Source organism: Podarcis tiliguerta (assembly GCF_965153285.1).
Source record: "Podarcis tiliguerta genome assembly, chromosome: 8".
In the NCBI taxonomy this organism is placed as follows: domain Eukaryota; kingdom Metazoa; phylum Chordata; class Lepidosauria; order Squamata; family Lacertidae; genus Podarcis; species Podarcis tiliguerta.
Window position 1 is genome coordinate 40,508,057 of NC_139541.1, and position 18,908 is coordinate 40,526,964.

The 18,908-nt window shown below is 46.5% G+C and overlaps 1 protein-coding gene across 1 annotated transcript in view; it reads left to right on the forward strand.

The window, feature by feature from the left end:
• LOC310682982 (B-cadherin-like) overlaps positions 1-18,908 on the forward strand; it is a 30,778-nt gene that overhangs the window by 6,435 nt on the left and 5,435 nt on the right. Inside the window, exons 3-12 of the mRNA XM_083452324.1 lie at positions 10,956-11,182; positions 11,346-11,489; positions 11,967-12,122; positions 13,342-13,486; positions 14,379-14,554; positions 14,887-15,015; positions 15,241-15,426; positions 15,571-15,815; positions 17,557-17,699; positions 18,260-18,481. Of these exons, the coding sequence (XP_083308450.1) occupies positions 10,956-11,182; positions 11,346-11,489; positions 11,967-12,122; positions 13,342-13,486; positions 14,379-14,554; positions 14,887-15,015; positions 15,241-15,426; positions 15,571-15,815; positions 17,557-17,699; positions 18,260-18,481 (1,773 nt within the window). The remainder of the gene's footprint in view (positions 1-10,955; positions 11,183-11,345; positions 11,490-11,966; positions 12,123-13,341; positions 13,487-14,378; positions 14,555-14,886; positions 15,016-15,240; positions 15,427-15,570; positions 15,816-17,556; positions 17,700-18,259; positions 18,482-18,908) is intronic.

Here is an 18,908-nt window from a genome sequence, read left to right on the forward strand (position 1 = left end):
AGACAACAGTAGCTAAAGGCGTATTGCTCCTTGTAGGAGACCTTTTGGTATGAGGGGACTGGATTTTTCTCCTCCAGACATCTTTGTATTTGCTGGTTGGTGGAAATAAATATGGACAGTGTCCCTTTGTTCTTGTCTGGGGCAAAACACTCAGTGCCTCCCCCGCAGCAGCAGCAGCTGCTGCTCTGTGCAGTGGGCTGCACTGTTTCCACCAGGGTGGAGATACAAAACAGGTAAGCCAGTATTTGAGCAGGCGTGTGGAAGCTTTGAGATGTACATGGGCAATTGCCTGATGAAGTCTGTGTGACTTAAAAGCTTGCATAATTCTGTATCACCTTGAGCTTTTCCCAAAGAGCTATGATCTTTTTTGGGGTGGCGGATGTGGTATCCACAATATTCTCTCTCCTTTCACTGAGTAGGTGAAAGCGAGTAAACTCTAATCTATTTGGGATCTGGTGCACACACTGGCTGGGCACAGGGTTTTAAATTAAGTAGCACTTAAGCCCCAGAGGGGTGCACCTGGGCAGCCCTTTAGCCGAGCTCTTTCAGATGTGGCAGCCAAGACAGGGATTGATGATAGGGTGAGATCCCCCAGCCCTGCTAATCCTCAGAGGTGCTGCACTTCAAAGGCCCTTGATTGGAGCAAAGGGCTTTCCGCAGGCCTAACAAACTGGCCTGTAATTAGGCAATAATCTCTCTATCTCTCTTGTGTGCATTTTTTCAGCAGGTGTGTGTCTCTGTCTGTGTAGCCATTCCTTGTTTCTGTCACCCAGCTGGAGCTAAACTCAGCTTGAGGGTTGTAACACTGGCTGATTTAAAGAGCCCTGTTCGCACAGAGAGAGTGAGAGTGTGTGTTTGTATTTTGAGGAACTTCTCTGACTGGGTTGGAAACTTACCCCTTTTTTTAATCAAGGGACTGATCGACTACAGCTGACCCTGTTTGTTTTGCACTAAAGTGTGCTCCCCCAGGAAGTAGTAGAAGGTGGCAGTAACTCCCCAAAACTCGAGTAGGATTCTGGGGCTGAAAAATTCACCTGGCCAGCCAAATTTCCTGTCTTGGTGCAAGTTTCAGCCCTGCTCAAATGACAAACTCCCCCCACCAGCAGCTTCAGATTAAAACTGTGTCCTAGATTCAGAGGAGAGGAAAATGCATTCCTGGTCCTTTCTGCAGGAACAAAATAGTCCTGGAGTGTAAAAGTGAAACCTGTCCAGTGAGCTTCCTCGAATCCCCTGAGAGGTTCTGGCCCTCCCTTTTGCTTTGTTCCCTTGTTGATTTTGATCTGGAATGACATGTGCCAAAAAAATGGATTCATGTGACTTTGGAGAGAGTCACTGATTTCCCAGGCTAGAGAGCGTCAGATTCCAAGCCCCCGATGGCTCACTTCCACCCACTGAATTTCTGTCTGTGTGCAAACATGACAGCCACCTGAATCAGTTTTCAGGTGAAACACTTGTTCTGTGAGTTTCAGATTCATGGCGAAACTCCAGGGTGATGTCACTGCTCAAACACAGAGCCTGTGTCTCGATGCAAGAGGAGAGTGGAGCAACCATGTCTGGTCGCACAGTCTGTCTGTCCTCCTTCCTTCATTGACCATTTCAGATGACAGAGTCTGTATTTTTGCCATTGAGTATAGAATTTAACCACAGATATATGCATGGTTCAAATGCAGCAGCTGATGCTACAAGTTGGCGTCCCAACAGATGCCAGGTGAGATCTTATTGGCTCCACTTTGGTTGTATTAAGTGCTTGAGCTCCAGAGATGGGCAGAACTCCAACTTATAAGGAAGCTGTCTTTGTTCTAAACCAGTGTCTGGTGGCAGTAACAGACTGGATAAGGGTGAATAAGTTGATATTTAAGACAGAGGTACTCCTGGTCAGTTGGAAGATCGATCAGGGAGTAGGGCTTCAGCTCCCCTTGTGGACTCAGCATTGCAGTTTGGGTGCACTCCTGTATTCTGCCCTAAACCTGTTATCCAGCTTTCAGCAGTTGCCAGGAGTGCATTTGTACAATTATGGCTCATGCACCAACTATGTCTGTTTCTTGAGATTTCAGATCTGGCCACAGTGATGCTTCAACTGGTCCAGAAGCTTCAACTGATCCAGAATGCTGCAGTTAGTCTGCTGACTGGGGCTGGATATAGGAAGCATGTTTCCCCCTGGGCACAATTCAAGATGCTGGTTATGACATATAAAGCCCTCTATAGCTTGGGCCTGGGTTACTTGAAAGATCACTTCTCCTTTTCTGCACCTGCCTTGGTGCCAAGTTCCTCAGATGAGCACCTTCTCTGGGTCCCATCAACATCGGAAACATGGTTAGTGGTGACATGAGAGAGTCTTTTCTGTACCTGCTCTGATATAGTGGAATTCCCTCCCAAGAGAAGATAGAGTTGCTCCCTTGTTATCTTTCTGCCAGCAGCTTAAAGGTAAAGGGACCCCTGACCATTAAGTCCAGTTGCGGACGACTCTGGGTTTGCGGCTCTCCTCTTGCTTTACTGGCCGAGGGAGCCGGCGTTTGTCCGCAGACAGCTTCTGGGTCATGTGGCCAGCATGACTAAGCTGCTTCTGGTGAACCAGAGCAGTGCACAGAAACACCATTTACCTTCCCGCCGGAGCGGTACCTATTTATCTGATTGCACTTGACATGCTTTCGAACTGCTAGGTGGGCAGGAGCTGGGACTGAGCAACGGGAGCTCACCCTGTCGCGGATATTCGAAACCGCCAACCTTCTGATTGGCAAGCCTTAGGCTCGGTGGTTTAGACCACAGCACTTAGGACCTTCCTATTCAGACAGGCCTATAGAAACTAGGTGCAGGTGATGTTGACCACTGCGCTGCTATCGGAATGATTGGTATTTTAGTGCTGGTTCTAAATGTGCTTTATTGTATTTTAATGATTGTTTTTAGCTAGGTTTTATTACTTTGACTCGATTTTATTACTTTGTACATTACAAGGACATTTTTAAAATGTTGTAAACCACCTTGAATCCCAGTTTGGGAGAAAGGTGAGATAGAAAGGCATTGGATTAATGAATAAATAATATTGGAAACTGTTGATTCTGGATAGAATCTGCATAGGGAAGTGGAGTCTTGTTTTGGTCCTGTCGTCTTCTGGTGCCCCATCCTGGACTGGGGACATGGGGAGATGGCTCTCCTCAGGGAGTGGGATTCTCCAGGGTGGTGCTACCCATATTTGGTGCTGTGTGAAATAATTCTTGGTTTCTCAGACATTTACAGTCAGGAGCCACAGCTAATGCTTTCGGGTGTGGGTGTTCTTTGAAGCTGATAACAAGCCACAACCAGGGGCATGGGTCTGCTTTCTTGCTGCCTATTATTTGCTGGGGCTTTCTCTTTCCATACCAGAGGAATTAAAACTCGGTGAATTGCTCATTCTCTTTTCCTGAGCAGAGCAGCAGAAGGCCCAAGAAGCAAGTTTGTTTTTTCAAAGAAGAGTGAGTCATTTTAGCCCTCAATGAACTGAAGATAAGGTCTTTATTTCATGCGTGGGGCAGAGGTATGGGAACTTTGGCCCTGATAATGTATGCCATGGCTGCTCCCTTTTCTCTCTCCACACCCCCCACCGCCCCGCCAAAATATCCACACCGAGTCTCCAGACTTTGTTTTGGGAAAATGGACTGAGATTCAAGGCCAGGCCAGCTGTTCTTGCAAATCCATCATTCACAGCAGAGAAATTCAGTCTGGAGGATGCTGAGAGAAGGGGGAGCAGTGGGGCACACCCCCCCCATCTTGCCAAGGGTCATAATGGAGTAGCCTCCCTTGGATGTTGTGGGCAGCTGCTTGAGGCATAAACATCCTAAGATGCCCAGTCCTAATTAGACCTGGTGTTGTGCTGCTATTGTGGTGTCCACTTCAGTGTCTATAGGGAAACAGGGGCGCTCTCCTTCCACTTAAGGGCTTCCATCCTAAATGGAAGCTGGTGTCATGAAGATACCATAGGCTTCTTTTTCTTTCTTCAGCGTAATTATTTCCAAATTGCTCCCTTTTGAGGAGGAAATACTGCTGTCGTGCTTTGATGAACAGATGCTTTTCTTTCACAACTTTTGCCTTTCTGGATTTCAGAATTATGAAATTCAGAGTAGACCTATTGAAATTAAGGAACCTAAGTTACCGTAGTCATGTCCATTAATTTGAACAGGTCAACTCAGAATAGAACTAACATTGGAAACAGCCTTGACATATTTTGCAAGAGAGATGTATATATCCCTAAAAATATTCTAATTTAACTTTTTTAAAAAACCTTTTAGGTAGTGATTTCATAATTGGTTTTATTTTTTGTAGTTACTAGATCCTTATAGATCTGGTTTTGAATTTGTTCACTGCTACATTATGATACAAACCAGGTTTCAAATCCGCACTTGGCCATGAAGCTCCCTGGGTGACCTTGGGCCCAGTCGCTGCCTTTCAGCCAAACCTACCTCACAGGGTTGTTGTGAGGATTAAATGAGGGGAGAACCATGTACACCACCTCGGGCTTCTTGGAGAAAAAGCTGGGATATAAATGCAAAAAACAAAACAAAACCCTATTCATTTTAAAGAAGGCAAATGTCCATGCTTTTATATTGTATTTTTATACTGTGAACCGCCCTAAGATCTACAAGTACAGGGCAGTATACAAATTTAGTAAATAATAATAATAATATTTTTCTCCAGCAAACCCTGAAGGGCACGTATTAGTAGAACATTATTTCATTTATTTATTTAATAATGCTCTACTTAATGCCAAAATTGGCTTGTAAGTGGTTTACAAGTATAAAAACCATTATGCAAACAGTAAAATATAAGCACCCAGAATCAAACTACACAATCAAGCAATCCCTATTAAAACATAGCCATATTTGCAGGTGCCCTTGGTCGACAGATTACCAATTGACAATGTGTGATACTTGTTAAAAATATTTATGAGAATATGAGAATCATGATTAAGATCCACCATATTCTCCACACACATAGATAAATCCAGTTAAGACCATACATTTTGTTAATTAAAAACATACTTCTGGATTCTTTGCAGATGCTCCAGACAATGCTTTCATGTTGTTTCATGCAGGCTTTGCTGTGCAGCTTAGTGAAGACCAGTGTATGGTCTGATCTTGGGGCACAGAGTTCGAGGGAAAGCTTTGAAACTGGCTGTTTTGCAGAGGGGTTTGCATTCATTTTGGAACCTCTCATGTGTTGGCTCATGTACTTCTGAATGGAGATAACACGGAAGCTTCTGCATGAGGTGCTCTGCCAGTGAACAGCAGCCCTTCTCTCCTCCCCCCCTTTTTAGAAGAAGCTGCCTTATTTCAGGTCCAATTGTTGGTCCATCCCAGCACTGTCTCCTCTGACGGGGGGTTTCTAGCAGAGGAAGCTCTCTCCCATCACCTGCCCATGCTATTGTGCCTTGAACCTGGCAATGCTGCCAGGCAGGGATTGAACTTGGAATTTCCCACCTGCAATGCTCCCACTGAGCTATGACAACTCCCCTACTTTCTTCTTTTCTCTGCCTGGATGTTCCAATAAATATGGGGAGAGATTCTGTGTTGGGATTCTGGTGTTGCTTTTAACGCCCTCTAGCAAATGCAGACTATTCGTAGTGCGTCCTTGGAGCCACTGGGTGGGGAGGGTGACAGCCTCTGATTCAGGGCCTGCCGGATCCTGCCTAGGCATGGCTCAGTAGGAATGTGCTCTGCTTCAGAAGTAGGGCAGCTGGAGGAACCGGCTTAGCGCTGCTCTCTTCCTCTGAGCAAAGTGGAGTCCATTCAAAGCTGATGCTGAATATGCCATCCATCACATATGTCGTCTATCATCATTGCCTAGCACCCAGGCTTAGCACTGGAGCCAAGTTTGCGTGCAAAGGGAGGGTTCTTGGTCCTGAGTGCCTCCAGGGGCAGCAATCTTTTTCCAACCGGGAAGCTGCTGGGGTGCTGCCAGCACTGGGCAAGGAGTATTCAGGTGTCCCTCAAAACAGCCACACCTTTGTAATAGAAATGCATTTTGTAGAAAAAAGAAAGGAAAAGTGCCAGCAAGGAGAAGCTTCCCAGAGGCAGAGTGGGGCAGAGGGAGAGAACACAAACACACAAGCATGTACACACACACACACACACACACACACGCACAAAACAAGTCGCATGACTGAGATTCCCCCTGGAAAAATCTACAACCGGCACAACCCACTTTGTCCTTCCACAAGCCCCCATTCCTTTAATAGGAACTGGGGCAGAACAGCTCTCCCCAGGGTGCCCAAAGTATCCTTGTAATACATATGATCTAGAAAAGGGTTAACATGGTGAAGGGAGATGTTCTTTTGGAAGCTGTCTCCAAGAAGAAAGGAAAGAACCATCATCATCCCCAGCAGCAGCACTCCCAAATAGGCCTGGCTGTGGGCCCAGGGAAGTTTTCAATGGTTATTGAGTTTCTTATATTTTCTTGGGAGCTGCCCAGAGTGGCTAGGGAAACCCAGAGAGATGGGTGGTATATAAATAATAATAAGATGATGATGATGCACCTGCTTTGCATAGCAAAGGATGTTCCCAAGTCCAGTTTGCAACTTCACAGGTAGCAGAACTTTCTCTGTCTGGGGTGGTGGATAACAGCTGTGCTGGCTTGGGCTGATGGAAGATGTAGTCCAAAACATCTGGAGGGTACCACATTTTTGGGAAAGTTGCCCTTGAGTGTCTTGGTGCCGGAGGCAAAAAAATCCCAGATGCTACCCATCACCTCCCTCCACCAGTAAAACCAGGGCACCAACCAATTCTGGTGGTTGCAATCAAGATTTGGGATGTCATGGCTGTAGCAAAGTGAAGGGAGCTTGAGCTGCAAGTGGAGCCTTGCTGACAGCCCATTGCAGCTCTCGCTTGCATACCTTTGTAGGGTACTATGCCTGCATCTGTGGGGCCCTCTGCAGCCTCTTTGCTTAGCCCACAGTCAAATGTGGCACGAGCTTCCTGCTTGCCAGTTGTGACTGTGGTAGACTTTGTCCACAGTTCAGTTCCTGGTAGTACTCTGCATACTAAACTCTGATCGCTACCTCCTTTCATGGATGTGGGCAGAGGCGGTTTTAGTCCACAGCTTCTGGATCTGTGGAACTTGAGTGGTTCTTTGGGAGATGGGAGAGCAGGTGAGCCCTGCCAGCCTCACCTGCAAGGGCTGCCCAGCTAATAAAGAGAGTGATGGTGCTGAACTGGCAACAGCTCCTTGTAATGGCTCTTGCAGCTTTGCAGGGTGGTCATTGCTACTTTCTAGTTAATTAGTGGATGTTTGTTTTTCATCCTTAATCGTGCATATTTGATGCTGGGAACAACTTCAGATTCTTGCAATGGGAAATTTTATTTTACATCAAGCCGTTAATGCTGTGGTTTCTCAACCTTCTTCCTCCATTTGCTTTCATTTCCTTAAAGCAGCTTTGGTCAACCTGGTGCCCTCCGGATGTTTTGGACTGTAGCTCTCCTCAGCCCCTGCTAGTGTGTACTAAAAAAGCATTATGGAATCCTGTGTTGGCTAAAGTTGCCAGGTACCCTTCATAGGTTGTTGGACTACAACTCCTATCAGGTCCAGCATCCTACAGCTGTTCTAGCTGGGCTGCTTTAAGGAGGCACTGGTGTTTAGGGCATATGGCCTCTGCAGCTGAAAAACCCCAACTCCTTTTTGGGGCATGCAGAGGGTGCAGCTGTTCCAGGTTATTGCACAACATCCCGCAATAGTTTTCACTTCTGGTGGGTGGTTCTGTTTTTCTGTTCCAAAAGTGTAGCTTCCCTGCCTCCCTCTTTAAAGATTGCAGATTGAGTCAGTTTGTGTCTTGTGTACATGTGTAAATCAGAACAGCCAGCTGTGTGAGCTTCCTCCCTGTTGTCCCATGTTTGTTTCTTCATCTTCATCTTCTTCTTAAAATTGATATACCAACTTTCATGCGAAGATCTCAGCGCAGTTCACAAGAAGCAGTGCCCCTTCCATTAAGTGCATGATATTGCTGCTTTTAGTACTGTCTCTAGGCCAACAGCGGGAGATGTTTTTTCAGCTCAAGGGCCACTTTCCCCTCTGAAAAACTTTCCAGGGACCACATGCCCATTGGTGGGTGGGGCCAAGGGCAAAAGTAGGTGGAGAAACAAATACACAGATGGCTGCTTCCTACATCACTCCCCCACCCCCAGACAAGCAAGAGGCATTGCCAAGAGCTCAAGGACATATTCCAGCCAGGGAGAGACACTTAAGGGGAGCTCTGTGAAGTGTAAAAACATGCAATTGTAGAGTTGAAAAAGACCTGATTCAAAAATACATACTCACACCCCTCACACACAAAAACAATTCTCACTACAGCCAACCAAAGACAACCAACCACACCCTAAGCCACCCCCAGCCTCTCTCAGCACCAAGGAAATACAACAAGTGAATAGTAAGAGAGCCCATACAAGTAAGACTGACACAACTCCCTCTACAATAAGTAGAATAATAGAAGCATAACCACCCTACTCCACTCACCATTCCCCGCTCCCTATTTTTCTTTCTTCTTCCTAATTGTTTCAACCAATTCATGAACCAAGAACTTATACATTGACCACTAATAATGAAATGTATGTTGTAGATATTTTTCCACATTATGCTATTTTTGTGATATGCAAATGACATGAGAAAACTTGGTATACTCTACTGGTTTGTATAACATTCTTGTTTATAAAACCCAATTTTAAAAAAAAGAGTTGGAAAAGACCCAAAGGGTCATCTAGGCCAACTCCCTGCAATGCAGAGAACCAAGGCCAGTGGGGTGTATGGCTTGGGGAAAGCGGTCTGGAAGAGAAGGATTTGACCCTGAAAGGTCATCATGAAAGACCTACCCAGCAGTGAGCTTTTGCAGGACTGCCCAGCCTCTGGTTTGGAGGAGGGCCCAGAGCCTGCAGCGGCTCCTGGGGTTTGGCCAGGCCTTTTTCTGGGTTCTGACTATGGCCAGTATTCTTCTGCCTGGCCCTTCCCACCACCTTCTGCATTAGTGCATCCCTCTGCAGTTTTGGCCTCTGCTATTATCGTTGTCCATCTTCATATTAGTGAGAGATGCCACTGCAGCTGCCCAACTCCAGCAATCGAACACCAGTGACTTTCTGGGCATTTACCGAATGGGGTTCAGCATCCATCTCAATGACTCCTTTACATCTTCATGGCAGATAACCTTATGTTGTAGTAGCATACCTAGTAGCCCAGCCTCCATATCTCACACCAGTATACCTTTGAATGCCAGATATGGTGAGCAAGCCCTCTGCTTCATTCCTTGCATTATCTTCTGGCAGCATCTGCTTGGATTATGGGTTGCTGGGACGGCTGCAAAGGAATCCTTACCTGCTTCTCCTGTTCTGACCAGGCGGAGGAGAGCAAGCAGCTGTGGAGTGGGAGGTTATTTCTGGAGCTTGTGCACCTTCAAGGGCTGAAAATGATACAGTACTGGAGAAACACTGAAGGCCCTACAGTTGCCCTGCTCTGCTTACAGGGAAGTCTCTGAAAACAACTTGTGTGGAAATTAGTTCAAGGCCCTGCCTATAGAAGAAAAGCTGCTTCCAAGCCCATTAGTGACCTGGGACCCATGAGGATGCTCTGGCATTTGTGCTGGATAATTGACTCACTGTCTTGGGTCATGTTCTGCTCCCTTGGTCTGCAGAGCTTTGCCTACCTCTCAGGAGTCTGAGTATGCTTAATTAATCCTGTGCCTTGCACTTTACCCTTCTTTTTCTCCTCTTCTCTGTGCTACGATGCTAGCAAACTAAATATTTGTGGGGCTTACTATTGAGCAAACATCCATAGGTTTGTACTGTTGTTCCCCTGTCTTGTCCATGCATGTAAGGCCGGAGTACCAAAAAAACCCACTTTCTGTTCTGATGCTACCCTGTATATGCAGGTGGGGTGGGGGACTGCTGTGTAGCAACAAAGAGCAAGGGCTGAAATGCCTTCCAAAGGAATTGCTTGATTTACTTTAAGGTATTTACATAGTGCCCCTCCCAAAGCTGTTTACATAGAAATAGTGAAACAATCAGTATCAGTTAATGTTACAAAATAAAATGCCCAAGACAAGCTCCAAGGACGTTGCTCTCTTGCAGGCTGGATGTGTATTTTTTCCAGGCTGGGTGTTGTTGTTGGGGGATTTGTTTGTGGTCACTAACAGAAGGGAAAAGAAATCAAAGCCTGAAGGCCTGATAATCGTCATCTTGTGGGCATTGCACTCTTGCAGAATCTTAGTACAGTGGTACCTCTGGTTACATACTTAATTTGTTCCAGAGGTCCGTTCTTAACCTGAAACTGTTCTTAAGCTGAAGCAGCACTTTAGCTAATGGGGCCTCCCGCTGCTGCTGCTGCGCCGCTGCCATGCGATTTCTGTTCTCATCCTGAAGCAAAGTTCTTAATCTGAGGTACTATTTCTGGGTTAGCGGACTCTGTAACCTGAAGTGTCTGTAACCTGAAGCATATGTAACCCGATGTACCACTGTAGTCAAGTTAAGACCAGGAGAGCTGAGGGAGAGAAACAAAACTCCTACAAGGCTTGCATGGGCTTCAATAACTTTTGCTTCTATGGCCTGCAACATTTGCGTTAACACTAAGTAAGCAGAAAGGGGTAGCCCCAAACTGTGTCTCTCCCTACCTGCCACACAACCAAGCCCTTCAGCCGCTAGCCTGTTTCTCACCATTCTCCCAAAGTGAACCATTTCCAAACTGGAGCGGCTGAAACACTTACTAGCTGCGTGCACAGTTGATGAGTCCGCACCCTGGGAGTGGCGAAAGATTGTGGAAACTTACCTTGTTTGTGTTGGAAAAGGTGCTTCCTCTGCCCATATGTTTGGAGCGTGAGCGCCCCCTGGCTGCAGCATCTTTGGGAAAGCTTCTTTTGGTAAAAGCCCACCTGCCAGTCCACCCTCTTACTCTCTAATTGCTGAATCTCTGACGCCCCTCCCCAATCTTTCTCTCTCCTCCCTTTCATGCAGTAAACTTTGAGGAATGCTCAGAAAGGACACACCAACCTTTCGCTTCGGACGACACTCGCTTCAGGGTGCGCTCGGATGGCGTGGTGGTGGTGAAAAGGGCTGTGCAACTCCACGTTCACAAGTGGCACTTCTTCATCCATGCCTGGGACGGGGCTGGCAAGAAACACTCTGCCAAGGTGACGCTGCGAAGTCATGGCCATGGATCCCACAAGCAGCATCCTCATGCGGTACGGTGCCTTCTGTTCAGAGCCTCCTTCCTCTGCCAGCCTCCCTTGCCCTCTTTGTTTGTCAGGGAGCCTTCCAGAGGTACCAACCAAGGCTTCCATGATGAAATGCCCTGCTTTGTTCATTCCTTGCTGAGCTAGGGGTGTGTTTATTTTTATTTTGCAGGAGCCCTATTCCCTTGGTCATGGAGAGGTGCTGACCTTCCCAGTATCCGGCCCAGGCCTGAGGAGGCAGAAGAGAGACTGGGTCATCCCACCCATTGTTTGCTCTGAGAACGAGAGAGGTCCTTTCCCCAAGCAACTGGTGCAGGTAAGTTGAGGTGGCAGCATCTTCTGGGGTCCCTGCAGGGGCCTGCTTCCCTTTAAGTTACTTTCCTTGATGCCCAAGTTGGTAATGTCGTAGGGTCACTGGGGGTTGAACTAGATGGGCCCAGATGCAGAACATGAGTGCTCCAACATTACCCCCACTTGTGATTCCATGCAGAGGCATTCTACCTCTTGACTGTGGAAGGGGAACATAATCATTGTGGCTAGTAGCTCTTGGTACCCTTATCCTACATCAATAGGTTGACTCTTCTAAAGCCATCCATGTTAGTGGCCATCACTACATCTTGTGGGCTGTGCATCATTGGAGGCTGTCTGCTGGGGTCATGAGCTGCAGGTGCATCTCCTCTGTTGGTGGGCAGCAATATGACATGCGTCAGGGAAAGGGATATGGCATGTTTCAACCAGCCTTGACCACCTAATGCTCAATACCTGTCATCGTCTTGATTATTTTCTCCACCAGATCCAATCTAATAAGAATAAAGAGACGACAGTCTTCTACAGCATCACTGGGCAGGGAGCTGACACTCCTCCTGTTGGAGTCTTCACCATTGAGAGGGAATCTGGCTGGCTGAAGGTGACCCGCCCACTGGACAGAGAAGATATGGACAGATACGTTGTGAGTCCCTGTGCACTATTCACGATCAAGTTTCAGGTTCTTCTTTCAGGAGTTGGAGCTGGCTGTTGGCAGCATCCAGTGCTTGAGTGCTGCTCCTCTTGCGGGTGGGAGGAATGGGAGAAGACATAGGTGAGACAAAAGTCTCCCTTGGGTGCCGTCTAGGGGTTTGTCGGTAGCTGCCAAGCTGTTTGGTGTTTCATTAGAGCTGGCTTCTCCCAGCCTGACCCCTTCCAGATAGTTTGTATTACAACTTCCATCAGCTCCAATGAGCATATGGAGGCTGCCAAATTAGTGAAAGCTGCGTTGTAGATTAGAGACATATGAAGCTGCCCTAAACGGACCAAACTATTAGCACATCTATTTATTTCAATCTTATACCACTTATAATTTATACCACTTAATTGTGGTCATATCTAAGCAGTATACAGGAGACCCAGTATAATAAGATTAAAAATTAGTTTGAAGCATAAAATCTGAGTTCAATTAAAAAGCCTGCTGGAATAAAAAGTTTCCATCTAGTTCAATGGGGGTGGGGTGGGGCCTTTCTGACCTCAACTGGAAGGCCCCATAGTTCTTAACATGGGGCTTCTGGTGGAGACAGCCTGTGCAGCTAGCAGTGGCTCCCCTGAGTGAGCAGGGATATAAAGGATCAGACGGATCTAGCTCAGTCTTACCTGCCCTAACTGGTAGCAGGGTCTTGTGGGGATTGAACCTGGGTCCTTTGGCATGCAAAGCAATGGCCCTTCCACAAGGCTCCCCTACCTGCCTGTTTTCACTCCCCTACCAGAGAAGATAGTCCTTCAGGAACTTTCAGTCTGAGAATATGATGTCCATTTGGCAAATGAGAGAGCATGTCCTGACTCCCATGAGGTGTCTTGGCTGTCTCAGGTTTCTTTGTAGTGAAATTTCCTCTGGAAATATTGGGTGGATAACTCATGAAACCTGTAAAGCTGTAGGGGTTAAAAGCTGGGCATCCTGTTTCTTGAGTCTTGCTATTTTTTGGAGTGAAGCTGTTAAGGTGCAAAGGTGGAGGCTGCTGTGACAGGGGGACTGACAGAAGCCCTTTGCTGCTGTCCCCATCGTATGACATTTGCTGAGAACAGCAATAAACTTTCTATGTGTCTGTGGTTCCTTCCTTTAAAAATAGAAAAAGAGCACTTTTTCTATTTTTGTGTCCATACTAGTGAATTAATGGCCCTTTGTTGCTTCTCCTCTGCAGCTTTTCTCTCATGCTGTGTCTGTGAATGGGCAGCCTGTGGAGGACCCCATGGAGATCATCATCAAGGTCAGCGACCAGAATGACAACAAGCCCATTTTCACCCAGAGCGTCTTTGAAGGATCTGTAGCGGAAGGAGCCAAGCCAGGTAGGTGTGCGTGTATAATTGCATATATGTTAGTAAAGGCCATCGGTGGCTGGTGCCCATTGGGACTAGTTGGGTGGAAGGCAGTGAGCCCAATTGTAGGTAGGGTTGCAGTCAATGAGAGGCAGAGCCAATGAATTCTAGCTTTGTCCCCCTGCCCTGCTGAGTTCTACAAGGGCAACACTGAGGCTAAAGGAGAAGGAAGATGGCAGCCAGTTGCACCTCACCCTCCAGAATGGATGCATTTAACAAGGAGGGCAGAGTGGTTGGGCTAGCTGAGGACAGACAGACATTTGTGGGCCAGTGCCCCATTTGTCCTCATGGACCAGCCTCTATGGGAAGTTGCTGCAAATCCTCTCATTCCTGACCATTGACCATGCTAGCCATTTTCCCATGATGGGAAATGGAGTCCAACTCTGCCTGGGGTCCATGGCTTCCCCAGCCCTGATTTATGTGCATGGCACTACTCCACTGCCCCCCTCTAGTTTATTGTCCACAAAGCCTGTTCAGGCCAAGCTGTGCTTCCACCTCCTTACGTAGATTATGCAGCAGGTAATGGAGCCCACAGATCCCTTCAGCTGTCATGCAGACTGGCATGAGACTGGTATGTACTGTGCTCAGGTGCTCTGTGGCTTAGGAACCTAGCTCAGGGTTGCTGACAGCACAGAAAGTATGCTGAAACCTTGGAAAGGCACTGTCAGCCCTGCCTAGAGATGCTGGGGATGAGATGCTCACTCCTGAACTCTGGAGTGAGTTGCATTCACTTGGAGATTGGCACGTCTTTAACAGCTGTCTGGGACAGAATCTGTTCTGCCTTCCTAACTAGCATCAAGGCAGGTCCGCCCCTGCCCCTCCCCCATTTCTGCTTCTCAAATGCTTTTTTATGCATTCCCAGGTACCGCAGTGATGCAAGTGTCTGCGACGGACAAAGATGATGCCGTGAATACCTACAATGGGGTCATCACCTACTTCATAATCAGCCAGGAGCCCAAGCAGCCCTACAGTCAGATGTTCACCATCAACAATGAAACAGGGTGGATCAGTGTGATCACAACAGGCCTTGACCGAGAGGTGAATGTCCTGGCTGTGAGCAGGCGGGGGCGGGCAATGTTTGAGGGTGTCAATCACTATCAAGCACACCTGTAGCACTTTCCAAGTCTGCACACTTGCAATGAATCACTTGCACTTAAACCCTTTTGGAAGCAGTGATAAGTATGCACCTGATCAAATGCTGATTTGAAGCCACCTCTTCACTTATTATGTTGTATGAGTTTAACTGTTGTAATGAGAATGATAAGAAGTGGCTAATCTAGGCTAATCTTTTCACACACAAGCCCCCCTTCCCCATCGAGAATTCTCTCTCTGTAATGTGAACATAACTTGGTTATTTGGTTTGCTTTCAGGAATTCCCCCAGTACACGCTGGTCATCGAAGCTAGAGACATGTTAGGAGAAGGCTTAAGTACTACAGGGAAAGCAGTGATTACTGTCACGGACACGAACGACAACCAGCCAATATTTGACCCACTCACGGTAATGTTGAGGCTTCTCCTACATCTTCCTTGACCAGTCTGACATCGCGTCCTACCCTGCCAAAATCCTCTGTCCCTTCATCCTGCCTTCTCCAGAAAAGGAGGGGGAGGCCCTGGGGAAGTTCCAGAATAGCATCATCATAGCATCTCACCGAGCTGGGCCTCTGCACTCCAGCAAGGCAAAGCCACACTTGGCCTAAGTCAACATCCTCCTTCTGTCTTCTAGTACGTTTCAACTGTGCCAGAGAACAAGGTGGGATTCCAAGTTGCCAGGCTTTTGGTGAAAGACGCAGATCAGCCAGGGACCGTAGCATGGAAAGCCAAGTACACCATTGTGAAAGGGAACGAGGAAGGCAACTTTGAAGTGGCTACCGATCCCCAAACCAATGATGGTCTCCTGACAACCATTAAGGTAAGCTGAAGTCCCTCTTTGAGCTGCAGTCCTCTTAAGCTTCCTGCCTCATAAGCTGCTGGGACTTCATGCTTTGCCCTGGTGTTTAGGTGGATGTTACTGGCACCCCGTGATTGCATCATCTCTCTCTTGCCTCCTTTCAAGGGTCTGGACTTTGAGGCGAAGGATCTCTTCACCCTTCTGGTTACTGTGGTGAATGAAGTTCCCTTCTCGGTGACTCTCCCAACATCCACGGCCACAATCACTGTCAACGTAAGGGATGAGAATGAAGCCCCCATCTTTGACCCCCCTCAAAAGTCTGTGACGAAGTCTGAAGACCTCCCTGCTGGGCAGCTGGTGACTACCTATACCGCTCAGGACCCCGACACAAATCAAAAGCAGACGGTCAGGTACAGGAAAGGTTCAAATGCTTTGCAAGGGTGCTAGGTGAGCAGGTTAGCAAGGGAGCGAGTCTCAGGGTAGAGCTGAAGGGTCACGAGCAGAGCTCATTCCGCTGTCAGATAGCTAAAGGGGACAGGAGAGAGCAAGGAAGCATGTACAAGAGGGAGAGACCAAGGGAAAAGCTCATAAGTAGTTCAGAATACAGCTGCAAGGTTGCTCACAGCAGGTCTTGGAAACATCATCTTGTCAGTCCTTAAACAGTCTGCTCAAATACAGCCGCAACTTGTGGCTAATAAGTATGGTAAATGTATTATTATTAACAGTTAGAATATAATCCAGAATTTACAAATCATAAACATCATTATATTATGTATGTATAAGTCCATAAACAAGAAAGAGTCAATGTAATGAATTGCTGTCAGGGAACACCACAACGCAGGTAGAATGCCTTTCAGTAGATAATGTCCAACAGTATTGTAGTGGTGGGTGCTCCAACGTGTAGAATTCAGTAATGAACAGCAAACAAGCAGAACAGTGTTTCCGGATTAAGTCAACTGTTTTGAAGACGTATCTTCGTCAGCAAATAATTTCTAATAAATTATCCATTCAGGTAAATGTGATACTTATAGACCAGTGCTCACTAACCAGTGTAGCCCAACTGTTGGCTACACTGGTTAGTGAGCACTGGTCTATAAGTATCATTACGTTGACTCTTTCTTGTTTATGGACTTATACATACATTATATAATGATGTTTATGATTTGTAAATTTTGGATTATACTCTGACTACTAGTAATAATACATTTACCATACTTATTAGCCACGTGTTATGGCTGTATTAGAGCAGATTATTCTGTATTGCAACACAGGGGTTTTGTTTTAGTCCTTAAACAGTTGCAGGGGCATTTCATCTGTTTTTCTGGGTGCAATTCAAAGCACTGGTGTGAATACCCAGGATACCTTTACACCATCCTGCCCATACAATAAGGCAACAATGAAGGCTTTTTAAAAAAAGTTCTAGACCTGAATGTTTTTACTGCAGGTTTTTAATAATAACTTTTAATTTGATTTAAAAAATGACAACAACAACCCAGAAATTTGTTTAATTCCGGGCAAGGTATAACTTTGTTAATAAAAAGCAATAATAGCTAAATGACACTCCACACCACTTAGCAGCACAAATTAAGTGTCCCATTGGACGGCACGTACCTAGGAGAGATGGCAAGCTCTTATTGAGGTTTCTGTGAGTGTATTCTTATAGGCTTGGCTTCCTTCCCCCTCCGTATTTGGCCCATTAGGTACACTCAGCTGAATGAGCACTTATTATCTATATCTGTTGTAATAGCCAAGGTGTGTTAGAGAAAGGTGGGCAACATTTTTCAGGGGGCAGGGGGGACATGCTGAAAGTGGGCAGGGCCAGAGCCCAATGGGTGGGGTCTCTTTTTTCCATTTTCCTCTCTTTTTCTGCCATCTCCTTCTCTCTCCCTGCCCAGAGCTCTCAGATTATCTCTGCAAAGCTTTTCACCCCCTCACTCGACCCATTGCTCAATTTGTTTTCCTTTTCTGGCCATTTTTTCCTCCATCCACCCTTCCCCCCCCCCGACTTGGGCTTCACTACCAGCAAGTAATGAGGCCACAGGTGACTCCTGGGCTGCAGGTTGCCCATCCCTGACTTACAGGGATGAACCTTCAATTGTTTTGACCGGAAAATGTCAGAGCTGCTGTCACTCACCCTCATTTCTCTTGCAGTTATTCTATTGGGAGCGACCCAGCAGGGTGGCTGAAGATTAACCCTGAAAATGGCATCATAGAGACGAAAGCCCCTCTGGACAGGGAGTCTAAATTTGTGGTAGACAACACCTACACGGCTCTCATCTTGGCGAGTGACAATGGTAACTGGGACACATTTTTAGCCCTTTTCCTTGGGGTCAGGTGCTCCTCCAAGTCCCAGGAAGGAGCAGGCCCTTGCTACAGTGACTGTGATGGATAGTTGTGCTAAATGTTGGAATCTGAGGAGTTTAGCTGTCATATCCCAGACCCAAGGAGTCCCCTCTTGTCCTATTGATGACAGTTCCTCCTGAGATTTCTGCATGTCACAATTTCGCATTTATCTTTGAAAAACGTGTACATTGCTGTGTATAAGCATTCAAAGATTGAGGGGAAACCATACTGTGCCACAACAACGAAAACTTCTAAAACATAGAGCAGGTTAATAACCTATCCATTTCAGTTTCTTATTTCTTCACGGTTGCACCATTTTGTGTTTGTTTAAAAATCTACACACACACACAAACAATTTCTTTTGGTATATTTTTGTTGCAATTTCCCCTTAGCTGAAATTTTGTAATCAGCTTTCCCTAATATTTGTAGCTTCTTTGCAAACAAAAAGTCCTATTATACTGCATTTTTGCACATTATTTTTACTAACTTAAATACGTTTGCTTCTCTTTAGGGATGCCTTTGCTCACAGGCACAGGAACTCTTCTCCTGTACCTGGAGGATGTGAATGACAATGGGCCAGTGCCAGACCCACGATCCTTTGACATCTGCAACCGGAGCCCTGAACGCAAGGAATTGAGCATTGTGGACAAGGATCTTCCTCCAAACACTCAACCCTTCAAAGCAATGCTGCTCTTGGGCTCAAGCGCCAACTGGACGGTCGAAGTAAACGGAGGTAAGCTAGTGGGAGGGGTGGTGTCTGCACTCTGCAGACCAGTATGCATGTGTGGTGGGAAATTGCTTGACTGCCTAGCCTTGAGCTGTCCAGGGACATCTTGTTCTGCTCTACCTAAGAGGCCTCATTCACGAACAGCAACTGAGGTGGCAAAGCTGTGCCACCGCTTGTGCTACTTTAGACTGCAGAACAGGATTTGTGTGACTTTCCCATGCATAGAAAACTAGTAAGGCAATTAGAAGGCTTTGGTAGAATCCTCCTTCTTGGTATCTAGTTTTCTATATGTATCTAGTATTTGTTTTTATCTTTAAGCCACCTTGAGTGCCATCAAGAGAAAAGGCAGTGCATAAATAAATAAATAAATAAATATTATAATAATACATGCACGGAAACTATAATATCAGGAAGGAGGTTTCTAATCAAGCCT